Raw genomic sequence first — 17,089 nt, forward strand, 5'->3', positions numbered from 1 at the left:
ACTTCTTAGTATCGGCCATGTGAGTCTTCTAAGAAGTTCACCATACCAGTTTGAAACAGTGAAAAACAAGATATGCACAGCCTCACTGCCCACAGATGGAGAGATGGCTAGATATTTATAGGTGTATATTCATGTTGTGGAATATTATGTAGCCTGTAAAAAGAATATACTAATGCATATTAGTATTAATATTACATGGCCTATAAAAAGAATATATTAAGATGTATTGTGGAATGAAAAAAGCAAGTTACAGAGTGTTATGTGCAGCAGGATGTCATTAACCCCCCTCAAAGAAACTCCCTAATATTATACCTTTCCTGTGGGTATATAACAAAATTTTAAGATGCACATTTACCTTATGTGCCATTAAGATAGACAAATATACTGCCAATTATGATTGTGAGGTGCTGTGGACGGTCAAACATACTCTATTTTCAGATCTGTTAAAGTATGATAAAGGCTGGGCATGGTGGCTCACACCTGTAATCCCAGCACTTTGAGAGGCCGAGGCAGGTGGATCACTTGAGCTCAGGAGTTCTAGACCGGTCTGGGCAACATGGTGAAACCCTGTCTCTACCAAGAATGCAAAAAATTAGCCGGATGTGGTGGCATGCGCCTGTGGTCCCAGCTACTTGGGAGGCTGAAGTCGGAGGTTGCTTGAGCCTGGGAGATGGAGGTTGCAGTGAGCCGAGATAAGGCCCATGGCACTTCAGCCTGGGTGTCGGAGTGAGACCCTATCTCAGAAACAAACAGCAAAAAAAGTATAATCAAGTGTGCATTGTAGAATTTGAGGAATATGTGAATATATAGAAAAATTATAAATGTATGGACAAAAACTGGGAAGATGCACACTGAGTCATTTACAGCGGGTCTCTCTGGAAAGGAGAGGAACACACAGGGCTTGGGATAGCCAAGAGGGTCTTGTTTTCTTTTTTTCTTTTTTTACTTCTTTTGAGATGGAGTCTCACTCTGTCGCCCAGGCTGGAGTGCAGTGGTGTGATCTCGCCTCACTGCAGCCTCCACCTCCCAGGTTCAAGTGATTCTCCTGCCTCAGCCTCCCGAGTAGCTGAGATTACAGGTGCACATCACCACATCTGGCTAATTTTTGTATTTTTAGCAGAGATGGGTTTTTGCCATGTTGGCCATGCTGATCTCAAACTCCTGGCCTCAAGTCATCTGCCTGTCTTGGCCTCCCAAAGTGCTGGGATTACAGGCGTGCATCGTGCCGGGCCTTGTTTTAATTTTTTCTAAGAAGAATGTTATCAGGTGTTGATGTAAAGCAAGCTCCAAGAGGGCTGCCTCTGTGGTTGGATTTCTCATTAGTGTGGCTTGTAGGGCTATTTGTGACCCCGGCTCACCTCTCCAGCTGCAAGAGCTGAGATATTGCTACTTTGGATGTCTCCTACTTCCGGATGTTGGCATTTTCTGTCCCCACTTTTGGGAATCCCTCTCCTACTTCTCAGCCCAGTTAACACCTCACCATGTTGCCTCCAGTTCTCAGCTGAGACCTCTCCCCACTCAGGAAGCCTTTAACTTCTCAAGCTGGAGTGCGTGTCCATGTCTGCAGTCCCACGACCCCTTTGTCCACTTCTTTTGTAATCTCATTCCAGCTCTGACACTTCATGGCCATTGGATCTTGGAATAGTTGATGTAAGTTCCTTGAACCTCAATTTTCCCACCTGTGAAATGGGAATTAAAAACTCCTACGTGGTAGAGTCTAAGTTGACGATGAGAAAGATACAGTGATTGTCATATTCAGTGCCCATGGCTCTGCAAGGTCAGAGTCCAATTGACAGGTGAGGAAAACGAGGCTTTTGAACGATGATGTGGTTTGCTTGGGTAAGAGGCGGAGTCAGGATTTGAACCCACGTCTTTGCTCGGAGACTCCTGCTCTTTCCATATCCTAACAATACCTCTTGGAGACCATGAAGAGGCAGTCCCCATCCTCCAGGACAGACTCAATGACACACACATGTACATATATATATTAAATTTTAAAAGCCACTTCGTTACCAGGCATAACAGGACTACATAGCTCTGAGCTCTTCCTGAAGTCTCAAAGTCACACTGACAAGGTTAGAAAATAAAGGCGGTGATATTTCTTCCTTGTAGTAAGTGGATCCTGAGAACTACTTCTTTTGCCAGAGCTTTTGACCTTCCTGGGGTAAGAGACATCCCCCGTTCTGCGTAAGAGCACTGACCGTCCCGGGGCTTCCTGACCTCACAAACATCATGGAACACTGCTTTCCCCATTGAGCAGCTCTTCGAATAGCATGATAATGGAGCACTCACAAACACTTTTTTTGTTTGTTTTTGGTGTGAACGTCTTTGCTTCTTTCTGGGGTTGCTTTTCCCTTGACTTGTAGCAAAGTATTTTTGCGTCTAAAATATCTCTGCACTTGGGCACACACGTATACCATCGATGAAACAATGGCCTGCCAGTATTTTATTATTTTATTTTTTTGAGATGGAGTCTCACTCTGTCACCCAGGCTAGAGTGCAGTGGCACAATCTCCACTTACTGTGATCTCCGCCTCCCAGGTTCAAGCGATTCTCCTGCCTCAGCCTCCCAAGTAGCAGGGATTACAGGCCTGTGCCACCAAGCCCAGCTAATTTTTGTGTTTTTAGTAGAGATGGGGTTTCACCACGTTGCCCAGGCTGGTCTTGAACTTCTAACCTCAGGTGATCCGCCTGTCTCAACCTCTCAAAGTGCTGGGATTACAGGTGTGGGCCACCACGCCCAGCCAACATTTTAATATTACTAGTAATTCCATGTAATAATCATAGCTATCATCTGTTGAATTCCTACTGTATGCCATCCAAGACGTGGTACTGTGTGGATGGTGTCACTCCTAAAAAGATATGCTCGTGTACCAAGCCCCAGTACCTGCGAATGTGACTTATTCAGAAAGGGCATCTTTGCAGGTGTAATTCAGACTCTCGAGATGAGATCATCTTGGACTAACTTGGTAGGCCCTAAATCCTATGACAAGTGTCCTTATAAGAAGAGGAGAAGGTGGACACGTGTGGATGGAGGCAGGGATTGGAGTGATGTAGCCACAAGCCAGGGAGCATCACAGATTGCCAACGGCTCCCAGGACATAAGAGAGGCGAGGAAGGATTCTCCCCTAGAACCATAAAGGGAACACAGTCCTGTTGATATCTTGATTTTGTACTTCTGGCCTCCAGAACTGTAAGAGACTAAATTCCTGTTGCTTGGAAGCCACCCAGTTTGCCTTCATGTATTACAGTGGTCACAGGAAACACATACCACCACCTGATCTAAGAACAAGGCCCCCCCACCACCACTGCCTACCTATTTTTCTGCATCATCACACTTATTTCCTTTGTAACACATCACAGCCTGCAATGATCTTTGTTTCCTTGCTCCCCGGCTACTCTGTCTCCTGTGCCCATCTGTGAACTCCATGAGGGCAGTGGCCTTGTTCAATGAGGTGTCCCCAGGCCCTGGGACAGGGCTTGGCCCTCATTGGGGACCCCAAGACATTTGTTTCTGAATGAATGCATGCGCTCAGGGTTGAGTTCAGTGCTTTTGAAAACACCGCCGGTGGCTTACGCTTGTAATCTCAGCACTTTGGGAGGCCAGGGCGGGTGGATCACTTGAGGTCAGGAGTTCGAGAGCAGCCTGACCAATATGGTGAAATGCTGTCTCTACTAACAAAAATACAAAAATTAGCCAGGAGTGTTGGCGGACGCCTGTAGTCCCAGCTCTTCAGGAGGCTGAGACAGGAGAATTGCTTGAACCCAGGAAGTGGAGGTTGCAGTGATCTGAGATGGCACCACTGCATTCCAGCCTGGGTGACAGAGCGAGACTCCATTTCAAAAAAACAAACAAACAAAAAACAAAAAAGAAAAAAGAAAACATTGCCAATCAGGAAAACAACCCTGCAGGGAGGTCTTAGGTCTTAAATATTTTTTACAAATGAGGAAATGAGGGCTCACAGAGCTGAAGGGACTTACCTAAGGTCACATGGTGAGTAAGAGTATCTGGCTGGTCTCAGACCCAAGATCCTTCTCTCCCAAGACCATTAACAGGGAATGACAGAACTGAGGTGGAAATCCAAGGTTCAGGAAGTTTCCTTTTGCGTCCAACGCAGTAGCTGCCCCCACATCATCCCTCTCTAGCTGTTAAAGGCAGACATCTTTAACAGCTTCAGAGGCTGTGGGAGAAGGAAAGGGTCAATTAGATCTGCAGAATAGAGGGAAGGGAAGTGGCTTTCGTCGAGGGCTTGAGCCCAAGTCATCTGCTATGGTCCTCATGTCAAGATGAATATAGTCCATTTCCGTTTTTCAAATGAGAAAACTGAAGCTCAATGAGGCAGCTCCTCTGAAGTCACATGGCTTGTAAGAACCACACTCAGGTCTGACTCTAAATACTCCACGCTTTCCTCTAAAATTCACTGCCACAAATGGAGGGTCTATGATCATGTGGACTTAGCCTGGCATCTCTGAATTGACACATGGCTATCTGAGTCTCTTTTTTTTTTTTTTTTTTTTTTTGAGACGGAGTCTTGCTCTTTTGCCCAGGCTGGAGTGCAGTGGCGCAATCTCGGCTCACTGCAAGCTCCGCGTCCCGGGTTCACGCCATTCTCCTGCCTCAGCCTCTCCGAGTAGCTGGGACTACAGGTGCCCGCCACCACGCCTGGCTAATTTTTTGTATTTTTTACTAGAGACGCGGTTTCACCATGGTCTCGATCTCCTGACCTTGTGATCCGCCCGCCTCGGCCTCCCAAAGTGCTCGGATTACAAGCGTGAGCCACCGCGCCCGGCCCTGAGTCTCTTAAGGCACCACTTTCACCTGACATTACAGCAATTTATGTCTACATCTGAACTGCCTTTCTGGATTATAAGTTCCAAGGAGGTGGGATTTATGTCTGATTCAACTTTGTACCTCTACGATACCCATCCCAAAATAATGCACCTATTAGATGCTCAGTAAATGCTCAATTTCCTTCCTTCCTTCCTTCCTTCCTTCCTTCCTTCCTTCCTTCCTTCCTTCCTTCATTCCCTCCCACTCTCATTCATTAACTCAGCCATCCAGTACACAGGGAGCATGTACTACATTCTAGGTTCTGTGTTGCAAGTTATTGGGCGTTCAGAGATGTGCAAGAATATATCACAAGAAATAAATTTTCCAGGTCCTGCTGGCTTTGATTCCTGCCGGCATTTGATTCCTGCCACCTCTGTCCTGCTCCATCATAGCCTCCCCACTCGCCACAGCCTGGGAGAACCCCTGGCCCCTCTCAATTCCCTCCAGCCAGAGACCACTGGGGACACTCTTGCAGTTCAAGTTGGGGTTCGTTACTTATTGCAGCAAAGGAGAACACACACCATGGGGAGCTGTGGGGTGTCTCAGCAAGAGGTTGCTAGGAAGGACTTACGGGATTCGGGCTTTGATGGGGTGTCTTTGGAGGGTCTAAGGAGGTGGAGGTTTGCTCTGGACTGGGTAATATCAGGAAGTGGAGACAATACTGTGACCGAATATCTCAATCTTATCTATAGGGAGGCAGACTGGCTGTGTTTGAGAAAGTAGGGACAGTCACATTAGCTGGGAGAAGGAGGTGTTTGATATTTTGTGGGTGGCGCAGAGACCTTGTTTACACCTCTGCTTAGCCTGTGAAGTGCCCTTGCTGGGTCTCAGTGTATTGTGGTCTCAGATGACCTCGTCTGATGCTGGAGTTCCAGGAGATAATATCCAGCAGAACACCGCGGTCTAGCTGTGCGCACCACACCAGTTCCCAGAAGCTGGAAACTCTTTCTTTCTTTCTCTCCATCACAGGGGTTCATTAGAGGCTTGTTGATGAATGGGAATCAGGTCTCATGGCCTTAGATCTGTGTTTGGTTGTAACAGGCTTTCCGTATTACTAAGAGGTTTGCAAGATTTCATGCACATTATTTCATTTAGATAGCCCAATACCGAGCTGAGAAACAATAACAATTAACACTTTTATGAAGTTTATGATGTGACAAGCACCATTCTAAGAAGTTTGTCCATTTTACCTCATCCTCAGTACACAATCCTGTGAAGTGCATACTCTAGTATTCCCATTTCACTGAGAAAACTGAGGCTTGAAAGTTATAAAATAACTTGCCTACAGCCCTGCAACTGGAAGTGATAGGGCTGACATTGGAACCCTGGTGAGCATAGGTGGCAGGTGTTGCATCAGTGTTTACTGAAACAATAAAAGGAGAACTGGGGCGACCAGTTGTCTAGGTTTTTCCTGCCTGGTCCCTGTAGACACCTATGGTCATGGTAGATAATTTAATACAGTTGATGATTGTTTGATTCTCAAAAGTGTGATTTGGATGGTCAGTCACACAGGTACTCTGTCAACATGCCTGCAAGAGAGGAACTGTCTGTGACTTATTTATTTTTGTCTTCATACCAGTGCTCAGCGTGGAGCTAGACTCACAGCAGACACTCTTAATACGTTTGCTGAATTTAATAAGTCTAGGAGATCAGTGGGCAGGTGTTTTCACTCTTATTTTGCCGACGAGGCTCAGAGTGCTCCAGTCATTTGTCCAAAGTCACACAGCTTGTATGTCACAGACTCTTTTTCAGTGGTCTTTCGACTGTAACCCCTCACTCTGTAACTACATATCCACCACGTCCCAAATAACCCAGCCCCCACAAAATTGGTGATGATGATTATTTTTATCATATCCACATTCCAAAGGGGAGTATCTTCCCCAAGTGCATTCAGAGATGTGGCTATAGCAATGGGGACATTTCCAAGTAGAACAGAACTTGGAATCAATATTCATGTTCCAAAACCACAATCCTGGGAAAAAAATGTAGCAAAGAATATGGCACGCACACAGAGAAAGCTAAACCAAATTTCAGCAGGAGACTTTACAGCTCTCTCCTGGGTGGCTTGTTCTTACCCAGACATTTAATCGAATGTGGACATCAAGGCAGCTTGCAGCACGATTGGGGAACTCGCATGGGGCCGCCACGGCTGCATCAACTCTGGGAAACCTTATTCCAATTTCTGAACGAGAAATGATTTCCTTTCTCGGTCACAGTCTGAGACGATGTTGTGCGGGGGATGGATTTTAAAGGACTAGGTTTTTGCATGAGCTGTGGTACTTCCCTGCCCAAGAGTTTTCCCTGAAAAAGAAAGAAAGAAAGAAAGAAAGAAAGAAAGAAAGAAGGAAGGAAGAAAGAAGAAAGAAAGAAGAAAGAAAGAAAGAAAGAAAGAAAGAAAGAAAGAAAGAAAAAAGAAAGAAAGAGAAAGAAAGAAAGAAAGAAATTAAGAAAGAAAGAAAGAAAGAAAGAAAGAAAGAAAGAAAGAAAGAAAGAAAAGAAAAGAAAAGAAAAGAAAAGAAAAGAAAAGAAAAGAAAAGAAAAGACCGGCCACAGGTCTCATCCCCTGTAATCACATTTTATCCCAGGATAGCCTTGGGAGGAAGTTCAGTCTTGTTTTCTTGACTCACCAAAGTTAGTGCCACTTCAGGGACTGAAGACAAAATGATGTGATCGGAGTGGAGGACACGGACCAAGTTATTACTGTCACCATCATCTTTATTATTGATAGAGTTATGATTTATTTAGTGCCTGTTCTATGGGACGCAACACTGCACATCTTACTACTTTGCCCCATGTTGCCCTATGATCTTTATAAGTCTTATTCTCATGATAATTCTGTGAGCCGTATACTTTTACCTCTATTTCATAAGAAGTGGAAATGTAGGTTCTGAGTAATTAAATGACATGCCCAGGACCCCACAGTCAGCCTGAATTAGAGTGCAAATAATCTGGCTCTGAAGTCTATATTTTTTATCGCCATGAGGTCGCCTCTTAGGCTCCCTCAGTTTTTTCTTATTTCCTAGAAACTGACATATTTTCCTGCCTAGAGCCACACTGTCTAGCTCAAAATTCACTCATTCACTCACTCATTCATTCAATACATTGTCAACACATATCTCTTCAGCACTTACCATGTCCCAGAACAGAACCTCTGCTAGAAACTCAGGGATACAATTGTGCACAAGGAAGTAATATCATCCCTGCCAAAGAACTCATGTCCTGTCAGGTGAGACATAAAAGTGACTCAGATGCCCTCAACACTAGGTAATAAAGGCCCGTCACTATGGGGTGCTGAGGGGGCACAGAGGAAGGGCACTTAACTGGGTGGACAGTGGTGAATGCAGTGTAAGGAAAGACTTCCTGGAACAAATGATGCTTAGCCTGTACTGAAGGATAAGAAAGTATTTATTTTCATACCTATCCTATTGCCAAAAGGATTTAAAGATGCTTGGCGCCCAGGTCACAGTAAACAACCGATACACATTTGGTAAATGAAGAATGGATAAAAAAATAACTTTGCACTTTTTCCCTTTTTTCTTTGGCTGCTGGGAAGCTCAGAGCCAAAGTAGTGGCAGAGGTATAGACCCTGAAACCTTAGACTTCCTCCTCCTCCATTCACCCCCCACCATAGGTCTTGACTTTCTTGTCATTCATCTTTTCCACTGGCTGATTTTATAGGTTGTATTATTATTTATCTTTGACTGTTTGGGCTTGGGAGTTCTCTAGAAATCGCCCCAGTTCCTGCTAGAGAGGAGGCAAGAGAAATACATTCAATGCAGGACTGTTCTCCAGGTGGATCCGTTTGGCTCTGCAACCAGGGGGCAGCATCTCCCCCTTCACTTTGTTTATCCCACACATCACGTGGTCTTCAAGCCCTGAGAATAACAGTGTCCCCTTTAGTTCTCTCAATGCCCAAAGCCCTTCATCCAGAGTCCCTGCTCCCCCCAGAAGCTTTTTCCCATCCAAAAAGCTTGCATGATGCAATCAAGGTGCTGGCAAAAACTTTAAACAAAACCAAACCCAAAAAGCTTGCATGAGGCTCCTCCTTGTGGCGACAAATGTGTTCTGGTAGAGAACGGGGCCGGCACTCCAGTCAGTGAAGCCAGCCTTGGGAGAAGGATAACTTCCAAATGATCAGCAAGTGCTGTCGCCAAAATGTCATGCTAAAGACCACAGTGGTTTTTAGATCTCTTAAGGTCCCACGGCTGTGGAGGCAGAGCCGAGGCACAAACCACTGCCAGCCATCCCCCAATCCCAATTCTTCCTAACACCCCGGCTCTTGTAATGAATAATTAATGATGTGTGTGATCATCTGCATTGTAGCTTCCCTCTTGCTAGAAACCAGCTCTGGCCAGGCACAGTGGCTCACACCTATAATGCCAGCACTTTGGGAGGCCAAGGCAGGAGGATTGCTTGAGCCCAGGAGTTTGAGACCAGTCTGGGCAACATATCAAGACTTCATCTTTACCAAAAATAAAAAAATTAGCCAGGTGTGGTGGTGCACACCTGCAGTCCGAGCTACTCGGGCAGCTTAGGTGAAAGGTTTCCTTAAGCCCAGGAAGTTGAGGCTGCAGTGAGCCATGGTCGTGCCATTATACTTCAGCCTGGGTGACAGAGCAAGACCCTGTCTCAAAAAGAAAACAACAACAACAACAACAAAACAACAACAACAAAGCACACAGGCTTGCACACGATGAGCCGCAGCCACTGTTGTCATGGTCATCATCATCAGCAGAAACAGTAGAAGTAATAGTCATAGGGGTAGTGACAGTGTGGATTTTCCCCAGCTCTAGTAGGTGCTTGGGAAGTGTTTGTTGATTGAGTGAAGGATGTTAGTAACTCTCCTCTGCCTGGTATCCTCTCTGTCTCTTCTAAGCCATGCATGGGACGTTTGTGATTCTGCTGCCGCTCAGCCTGATCCTGATGGTTTTTGGGGGGATGACGGGGTTTCTGAGCTTCCTCCTCCGAGCCTACCTCCTCCTGCTGCTCACTGGAACTCTCTTCCTCTTTGGAGGTAGGTGTCCACCGTGCCTGGGGCTCTGGCTTGTGGTCTGGGGGTTGGGCAATGGGTACTGTGTATGAACCCTCAGCAAAGGAGGGGGATCCCAGGGCCTCGTGGGGTTCAGTTTCCCCTTCTGGGATATCAGTTGGAAGAGATGAGTGGTTTCCAGTCCAGAATCACTTAGTCTCTGATTCCAAGACAGGAGCAATGCAGAGGGAGCAGATTCCAAGAATCCTTTTCATTATGTCACCAAAGAAGCCATATATATTACCTTTCCCGAACTCATGATAGCTTCAAGCTTTAGGGCTGTGAGCTGGCAAGAGACCCTCACTCCAGCCACCCTCACTCGCTCCTGCTGATCAGCCGTTCTGATAGATACTGCTTTGATCGACTAAAAAATGGGCATGACCAGGCACAGAAGGACAAACACCTCATGATCTCCTTTCTATGTAGAATCTAGAACAGTCAAATTCTCAGAAAGAGAGAATGGAACAGGCTGGGGGTGGGGGCAGGGGAGGATGGGGAGATGTTGGTCAAAGAGCATACAATTTCACTTCAAAAGAAGGAAGTTCAGCGATCTATTGGGCATCATGGTGGCAGCAGTTAACAACACCCTATTGTGTTCTTGAAAATCGCTGAGAGTAGACTTTAGTTCCCACCATACACAAAAGAAATGCTAAGTATGTGAGGCCGTGCCTCTGTTGAATAGTTTGACTGAGCCATTCCACAGCGTACAACACATATCAAACCCTCATGCCGTGCACCATAAATACGTGCAATTTTTACTTGTCAATTAAACAGCAGCACACACAAAAACAAGATGAAACAAAACAACAGGTGGATGGACAACGGCTAGGTTAACACCATTGGTTGGTTCAGTGGACCAGAGGTTTTGAGAAATGGGACCTGGCACGTGGCTGGCTGCCTTACCACTCTCTGTATCCCTGTGTATTTGAAATCTTCCTTTTTTTTTTTTTTTAAACACAGCAGTGATTGACATGCATCCTTGGAATCCACAGAGGGAAAAAAACAAAAGGGATGTCTGGAGGTGAAAATATTGCAAAGCTCTGATCTCCTCTAACCACTCACAATTATTATTAATACTAGCATTAATAGTTCACCCAATGACAAATTCTCGAAACCTGCCTGGTACTTCTACTGCCTGGTAGAAGTTTCTGCGATGGTGGAGAATTTCCCTAATCTGGGCCGAGCATCGGGAGGTGCAAACCAGGCCAGGGCAGCAAGTGCTGATGGGGGACTGAGCTGTTAACTTTATTTAAATTAATTAACTTAAATTTAAATAGCCATGTGTAACTGGTCAGTGGTTATCGTACTGGACCATGTGGCTCAAATCTAATATCTGTGGAGAACCACCGCGGGCCAGGCACCATTCTAGGTGCTGGGGAATTGAAAATGGGCAAAACCAACAGAAGCATGTCTGCCCTCTGGAAACTCACAGCCACGGGGGGAGACAGATGTTAGTTAAATAATTACACAAACATGCCTGCAATCCCAGCACTTTAGGAGGCAGGGACAGGCGGATCACTTGAGGTCAGGAGTTTGAGACCAGCCTGGCCAATATGGTGAAACCCTGTCTCTACTAAATATACAAAAATTAGCCGGGCGTGGTGGTGGGCGTCTGTAGTCCCAGCTACTCAGGAGGCTAAGGCAGGAGAATAGCTTGAACCCGGGAGGCGGAGGTTGCAGCAAGCTGAGATCGCAGCAAGCTGAGATCGTACCACCGCACTCCAGTCTGGGCGACAGAGCGAGACTCTGTCTAAAAAAAAAAAAAAATTGCACAAAAGAATGCAAAGTTGCAATTGTGACCTGGGCAGTGATGGGCAGCTGTATGGTGCTGTGGAATCACTGCTCAGGCAAGTCCAGGAATCGAAGCGCGAGCTGCGGTGTGTGGGGAGGGTAGGAGTTGCCGATGACAGGCAGAGAAGTAGGAGTGAATGCACCCAGCGGGGAGACCAGCACGTGCAAAGGTCCCGCGGCAGGAAGGAACGAGGACGCTGGACGTCGGGCAGTGTGGCTGGGCAGGGCGAGGAGGAGGAGGGGAGTGCTGGGGCGGGGTGGGGGTTGATCTGCTCTCCCTTTTCCCTCCCTGCAGCCATGGTGACCCTCGCTGGGATCAGCGTCTACATAGCATATTCAGCCGTGGCCTTCCGGGAGGCGCTGTGTCTCCTGGAGGAGAAGGCCCTCCTGGACCAGGTGGACATCCGCTTCGGCTGGTCCCTGGCCCTGGGCTGGATTAGCTTCATCGCCGAACTGCTCACCGGGGCAGCCTTCCTGGCAGCAGCCCGCGAGCTCAGCCTGAGACGAAGGCAGGACCAGGCCATATGAGCCTGGGCTCTGGGTCGTGGAGGGGAGGGAGGGGCTTGGCCCCGGAGCTTCATGGACCCATCTCCATGGGCTGCGGCCTCCTCTTCCTCAAAGGCCACTCGGGGAGGCCAGGCACCCCCCACTTCCCCCACAAATCCCCGCGGACTAAGCTCGGGGCCTGGCTGTTATCCTAGTGCCTGTGTGCTCATGACCGTGTGTGTCCGTGTGGCCTGGAGGAGCCTGAGGGAGTGCCAAACCGCTTTGCGAAAAATAAAAACGATCCTTTAATCACACACAGAGCTTTACAGATTGCAAAGTCCTCACGCCCCCTCCGACTTCATTTCCTCCTCACCCGTGTCCCTTGGATCAGCTCCCTGGTGGGTCTGGGAAAGCGGGAGGGTGCCCTACCTCCTGGGCCCTGTAGTGCGTTGAGCTCTCTGGGGAGCTTTGTTCCTTTTGCTCTAAAATAACTCTGGCATGACGCTGGCTTTCTACAGAGTCGGGTTAGGTCTACAATATGAAGCTGCAAGACTCCCAAGAGGATGGCCAATTGACAGAGCACTCTTCAAGACTAATCATACCTTTTCCGTCCTCCCCCAGCAAAATCCATCCCTCCTTTCATCCTGGTGTTCTGCCCCTGGGAATGGGCTCCACATCCGGGTCCCCTGGGGCAACGCTGTTCACATTTAGCGTGCCCAAGACTCTATGGGCTTGTTGATACTCATGGGCTGATGCCACCCCCAGGGTGTCTGAGCCAGGAAGCCTGGGTGAAGCCCAAGAACTCACATTTCTAACTGGCTTCTAGGCGATGCCAAGGCTTCTGGCCCAGAGCCACTGTTTGCATAAATGCCGAGGTGGGGGGGCGTTTGTTAAGTGACAGAGAAGGGTTGTCACCTTGCTGCTCTTAGAATCACCTGGGTATCTTCCAAAAATCCTGCTGCTCTGGCTACATCCTTGATATGATATTCTCTAGGGCCGGTGTCCAGGCAGCAGTGTTTTTTAAGAGCTCTCCAGGCTATTCTAACCCAAAACCATGGCTGAGATTCTGTTCCTGTGAGATTCCAAGTCATGAGATGTAGGGGAGGGCCCGAGGAGCCTTTGGCTTAGGAAACTCTGGGAGGTGCTGATGGTTTGCGGAATACTGGTGTGGATTAAAAGATGACAACACCATTATCAACAATATGGCATCATCATCTTCATCATGACATCATCATCACCATGACATCAGCATTGTCATCATCATAGCTGACACCCACTGAGTACTTTCTACGCACCTGTGCTATTCTCCATGCCAGCCGGTCAGTCAGTCATTCAACAAACATCATGACATCATCACCACCATGACATGAAATCACCACCACAATGACATGACACCACGATGACATCAGCATTGTCATGATCATAGCTGACACCCACATCTATGCACCTGTGCTATTCTCCATGCCAGTCGGTCAGTCAGTCATTCAACAAATACCGAAAGGAAGGCCAGTACACACCAGCAACTAGGGGGGCAATGACTCCTCCAGACCCAGCCCTTGCTCTGTGGGGTGCCACATGATTGAGGAGAGAGCGGCATATGAAATATGTAGCCCATGATGAGGACAAGGAGATAAGCAGAGCAGGGCACAGATGAGGAAACTGAGGCACCAGCAGGTTAACACAACTGGACTAAGGGCATAAGGAGAGAAAGGGATGCAACTGGGAGCAAACTTCAGAACTGCCTGATCCCAAGATGGTCCTCCTCCTACTTCCATCAACGCCTGCACTTCTTTACTGGCTGTCAGCTCCTGGGTTCAGGAAGTTGCTGCGACGTCCGTGTCTAATCCGGAAAGGCGCACATGGAGTGGATTACTCACACGGCCCCATGGGGCTAAATGAGCGCTATTGGAAAATCAGCTGCTATGCTGGGGAAAAGAAAGTTTTTGCAAAGTGAGGGCAACCATGCTACCGAAAAGGCGGTCTCTGCTTCCACCTGCTGGTGTTATTGTGGAACTGCTCCAGAGGCAGGATTTAATTCCCAAATTCGTCAAAAGACACGTTTTCAGCCCTCCTAGGGCCCAAGTGCTGGATTAAATACTGCAGGGCCAGAGTCCTCAGATGGGGCGATTCTCTCCCCCACCTGACATTTGGCAAGGTTTGGAGACAGATTTGGTTGTTCTTAGTGCGTGTGGGGAGTGGTATTACTGGCATCTCCGTGGAAAGAGGCCAGGGATGCTCGACATCCTACGATGCTCAGGACATCTGGTCCCACACGTCCACCTTGGGACACGCTGAGACACTCTGCTAAGCGAGCAATAATGGACAATAACAAACCAAAACATGTGTGCACCCCAGGAACTGACAACATAGAAGAATCTCATTCATTCGCCCATCCATTCATGCATTTGATAAATGCTTGCCAGATACCTACTAAGTGTCAGAGACTGTTCCAGCGCCTGGGGACACATGAATGCGGGTGGCCAAGAAAATCTCCACCGTTCCTAGCTCACATGGGAACAGACGATAAACGCATGAACCAATAATCTATCTGAGAGATTCAGACAGTGATTGGTGTTAAGAGGAAAACAAAACAGGGTGATGAGGCCGGGAGCTATGGCTCATGCCTGCAATCCCAGCACTTTGGGAGGCCAAGGCGGGCAGGTCACCTGAGGTCAGGAGTTCGAAACTAGCCTGGCCAACACGGTGAAACCCCGTCTCTACTAAAAACACACACACAAAAAAAAGAAGAAAAAATTACCCTGGTGTGGTAGCACACGCCTGTAGTCCCAGCTACTCGAGAGGCTAAGGCAGGAGAATCACTTGAACCCAGGAGGCGGAGGTTACAGTGAGCCGAGATCGCACCACTGCACTCCAGCCTGGGCGACAGAGTGAGACTCCGTCTCAAAAAAATAAAAATAAAAATAAAAATAAACAGGGTGATGGGATGAAAGGTGTCTGGGAGAGATGTGACTCCAGGGAGGACAATCAGAAAGGGCCTCTTGGAGGAGGTGGCATTGGGCTGAGACCCTCATGAAGAACCTGTAGGTAGGGAAACTGCAGACCAGGAAGGTGACAGCACAAGCAAAGGCCCTGAGGTGGGAGGAAGCTTCTGTGTTTGAGGGAAACGAAGAGGGAGGGTTGATGGAGAGAAACAGGAGGTGAAGGCAGAGGCGGGGAGGGAGAAGGCAGTGGGAGGTGCCCATGGCATATGGTAAGGAGGTGCTGATGATTAAGTGGGGTTGGGATGCTGTTCTATTCTATTCTGTTCTGTTTTATCCTGATCCATTCTGATCTGTTCTATTCTATTCTGATCCATTCTGTTCTGTTCTGATCCATTCTGTTCTATTCTGATCCATTCTGATCCGTTCTGTTCTATTCTGATCCATCATTCTATTCTGATCTGTTCTGTTCTATTCTGATTTTTTTTTTTTTTTTTTTTTTTTTTTTTTTTTTTGAGACTGAGTCTAGCTCTGTCACCCAGGACGGGGTGCAGTGGCTCAATCTTGGCTCACTGCAACCTCCGCCTCCCAGGTGCAGGTGATTCTCCTGCCTCAGCCTCCCCAGTAGCTGGGACTACAGGCGCGCACCACCATTCACCATGCCAGGCTAATTTTTTGTATTTTTAGTAGAGATGGGGTTTTACCATGTTAGCCAGGATAGTCTAGATCTCCTGAGCTCATGATCCACCCGCCTCAGCCTCCCAAAGTACCGGGATTACAGGCGTGAGCCACTGTGCCCAGCCCGATCCATTCTGTTTTGATCTGTCTTGCTCTATTCTAATCCATTTGGATCGGTTCTGTTCTATTCTGATCCATTTTGCTCTGATCTGTTCAGTTCCATCCTGTCTTGTCCTCTCCTCTTCTATTTTCCTATTCCATTTAGACTTTCTCTTGAGAGCGATGTGCCTTTAAGACAGTGGTTCTCAACCCTGGCTTTAAATTAGCATCACATGGGGGTCTTATTTAAAAAACAACCAGTTGCTAACACTCGGGCCGCAATGGAACCAAATGCAATCACACCCTCGAGGGCGGACCTGGGCATTGTTATTTTCACAAAGTTCCCAGGTGATTCTGCTGCGCAGGGGAGGTAAGAACCACTGCTTTAAGACCCTTAGGTCTGTTATGTGAATGGGCGGGCCTGCAGGGGTGGGAGTGGATGCAGGAAGCCCAGGGAGGGGCCTCCCAGGGCCAGATGAGAGGAGAAAGAACTCAGAGCAGGTGGAGGTGTGGTCAGATCCAGGTGTGCTGGACTAACCAGGGGGTTAGAGGAGGGGATTTATACTCATGAGAAGGTAAACAGGAGGAGGAAGAGGGACTAGGGCACCTGTCCCTTTGCTGGGGAGGCTCATCCCAGATTTGTCCCCTCAGGTCCAGACCTGGCTGTAACCCCTGGCAAACAACTGGCCGCTCTCTTTCTCTCAGAGAAGGTGCTCTATCTGGCAAAGAAGATCCATTCATTTATTCACTCGCCATCCACCCATCCATTCATTTACTCACTCATTTCTTCACTTATTTATATATTCAGTCTTTGTTCATTCATAAATTCACTCACTTATACCTGTCCCATGCTTCATTCATTCACTCACTTATTCATTCATTTATTCATACATTTTCCCATTAATCCATTCACTCATCCATCCGTGCATCCATCCACCCATCCATCATTATCCATCCATTTGCTCACTCTCTCATTTACTCACTCACTTATTCAGTCATTCATTTACTCATTCACTTACTCACTCATTCACTCCCTCACTCATTCCCTCACTCATTCCCTCACTCACTCATTCTCTCCCTCACTCATTCCCTCACTCACTCATCACTCACTCACTCATTCACTTCCTCACTCACTCATTCACTCTCACTCATTCACTCACTCATTCTCTCCCTCACTCATTCTCTCCCTCACTCATTCATTCCCTCACTCACTCATTCACTCACTCACTCATTCTC

At 47.5% G+C, this 17,089-nt stretch overlaps 1 protein-coding gene across 3 annotated transcripts in view; it reads left to right on the forward strand.

The window, feature by feature from the left end:
- TMEM114 (transmembrane protein 114) overlaps positions 1-17,089 on the forward strand; it is a 51,836-nt gene that overhangs the window by 9,430 nt on the left and 25,317 nt on the right. The window contains exons 3-4 of one of the 3 annotated variants that reach the window (XM_055241625.1): positions 9,708-9,845; positions 11,947-12,451. The exons of 1 other annotated variant lie outside the window; for it this stretch is intronic. In XM_055241625.1, coding sequence (XP_055097600.1) covers positions 9,708-9,845; positions 11,947-12,179 — 371 coding nt within the window. In that variant the 3' untranslated portion in view covers positions 12,180-12,451. Of the gene's footprint in view, positions 1-9,707; positions 9,846-11,946; positions 12,452-17,089 lie in introns of those variants that run through there. One more of the 3 variants, XM_055241626.1, reaches the window with a different exon arrangement.

Source organism: Symphalangus syndactylus, chromosome 14, assembly GCF_028878055.3.
Source record: "Symphalangus syndactylus isolate Jambi chromosome 14, NHGRI_mSymSyn1-v2.1_pri, whole genome shotgun sequence".
NCBI classification, from domain to species: Eukaryota; Metazoa; Chordata; class Mammalia; order Primates; family Hylobatidae; genus Symphalangus; species Symphalangus syndactylus.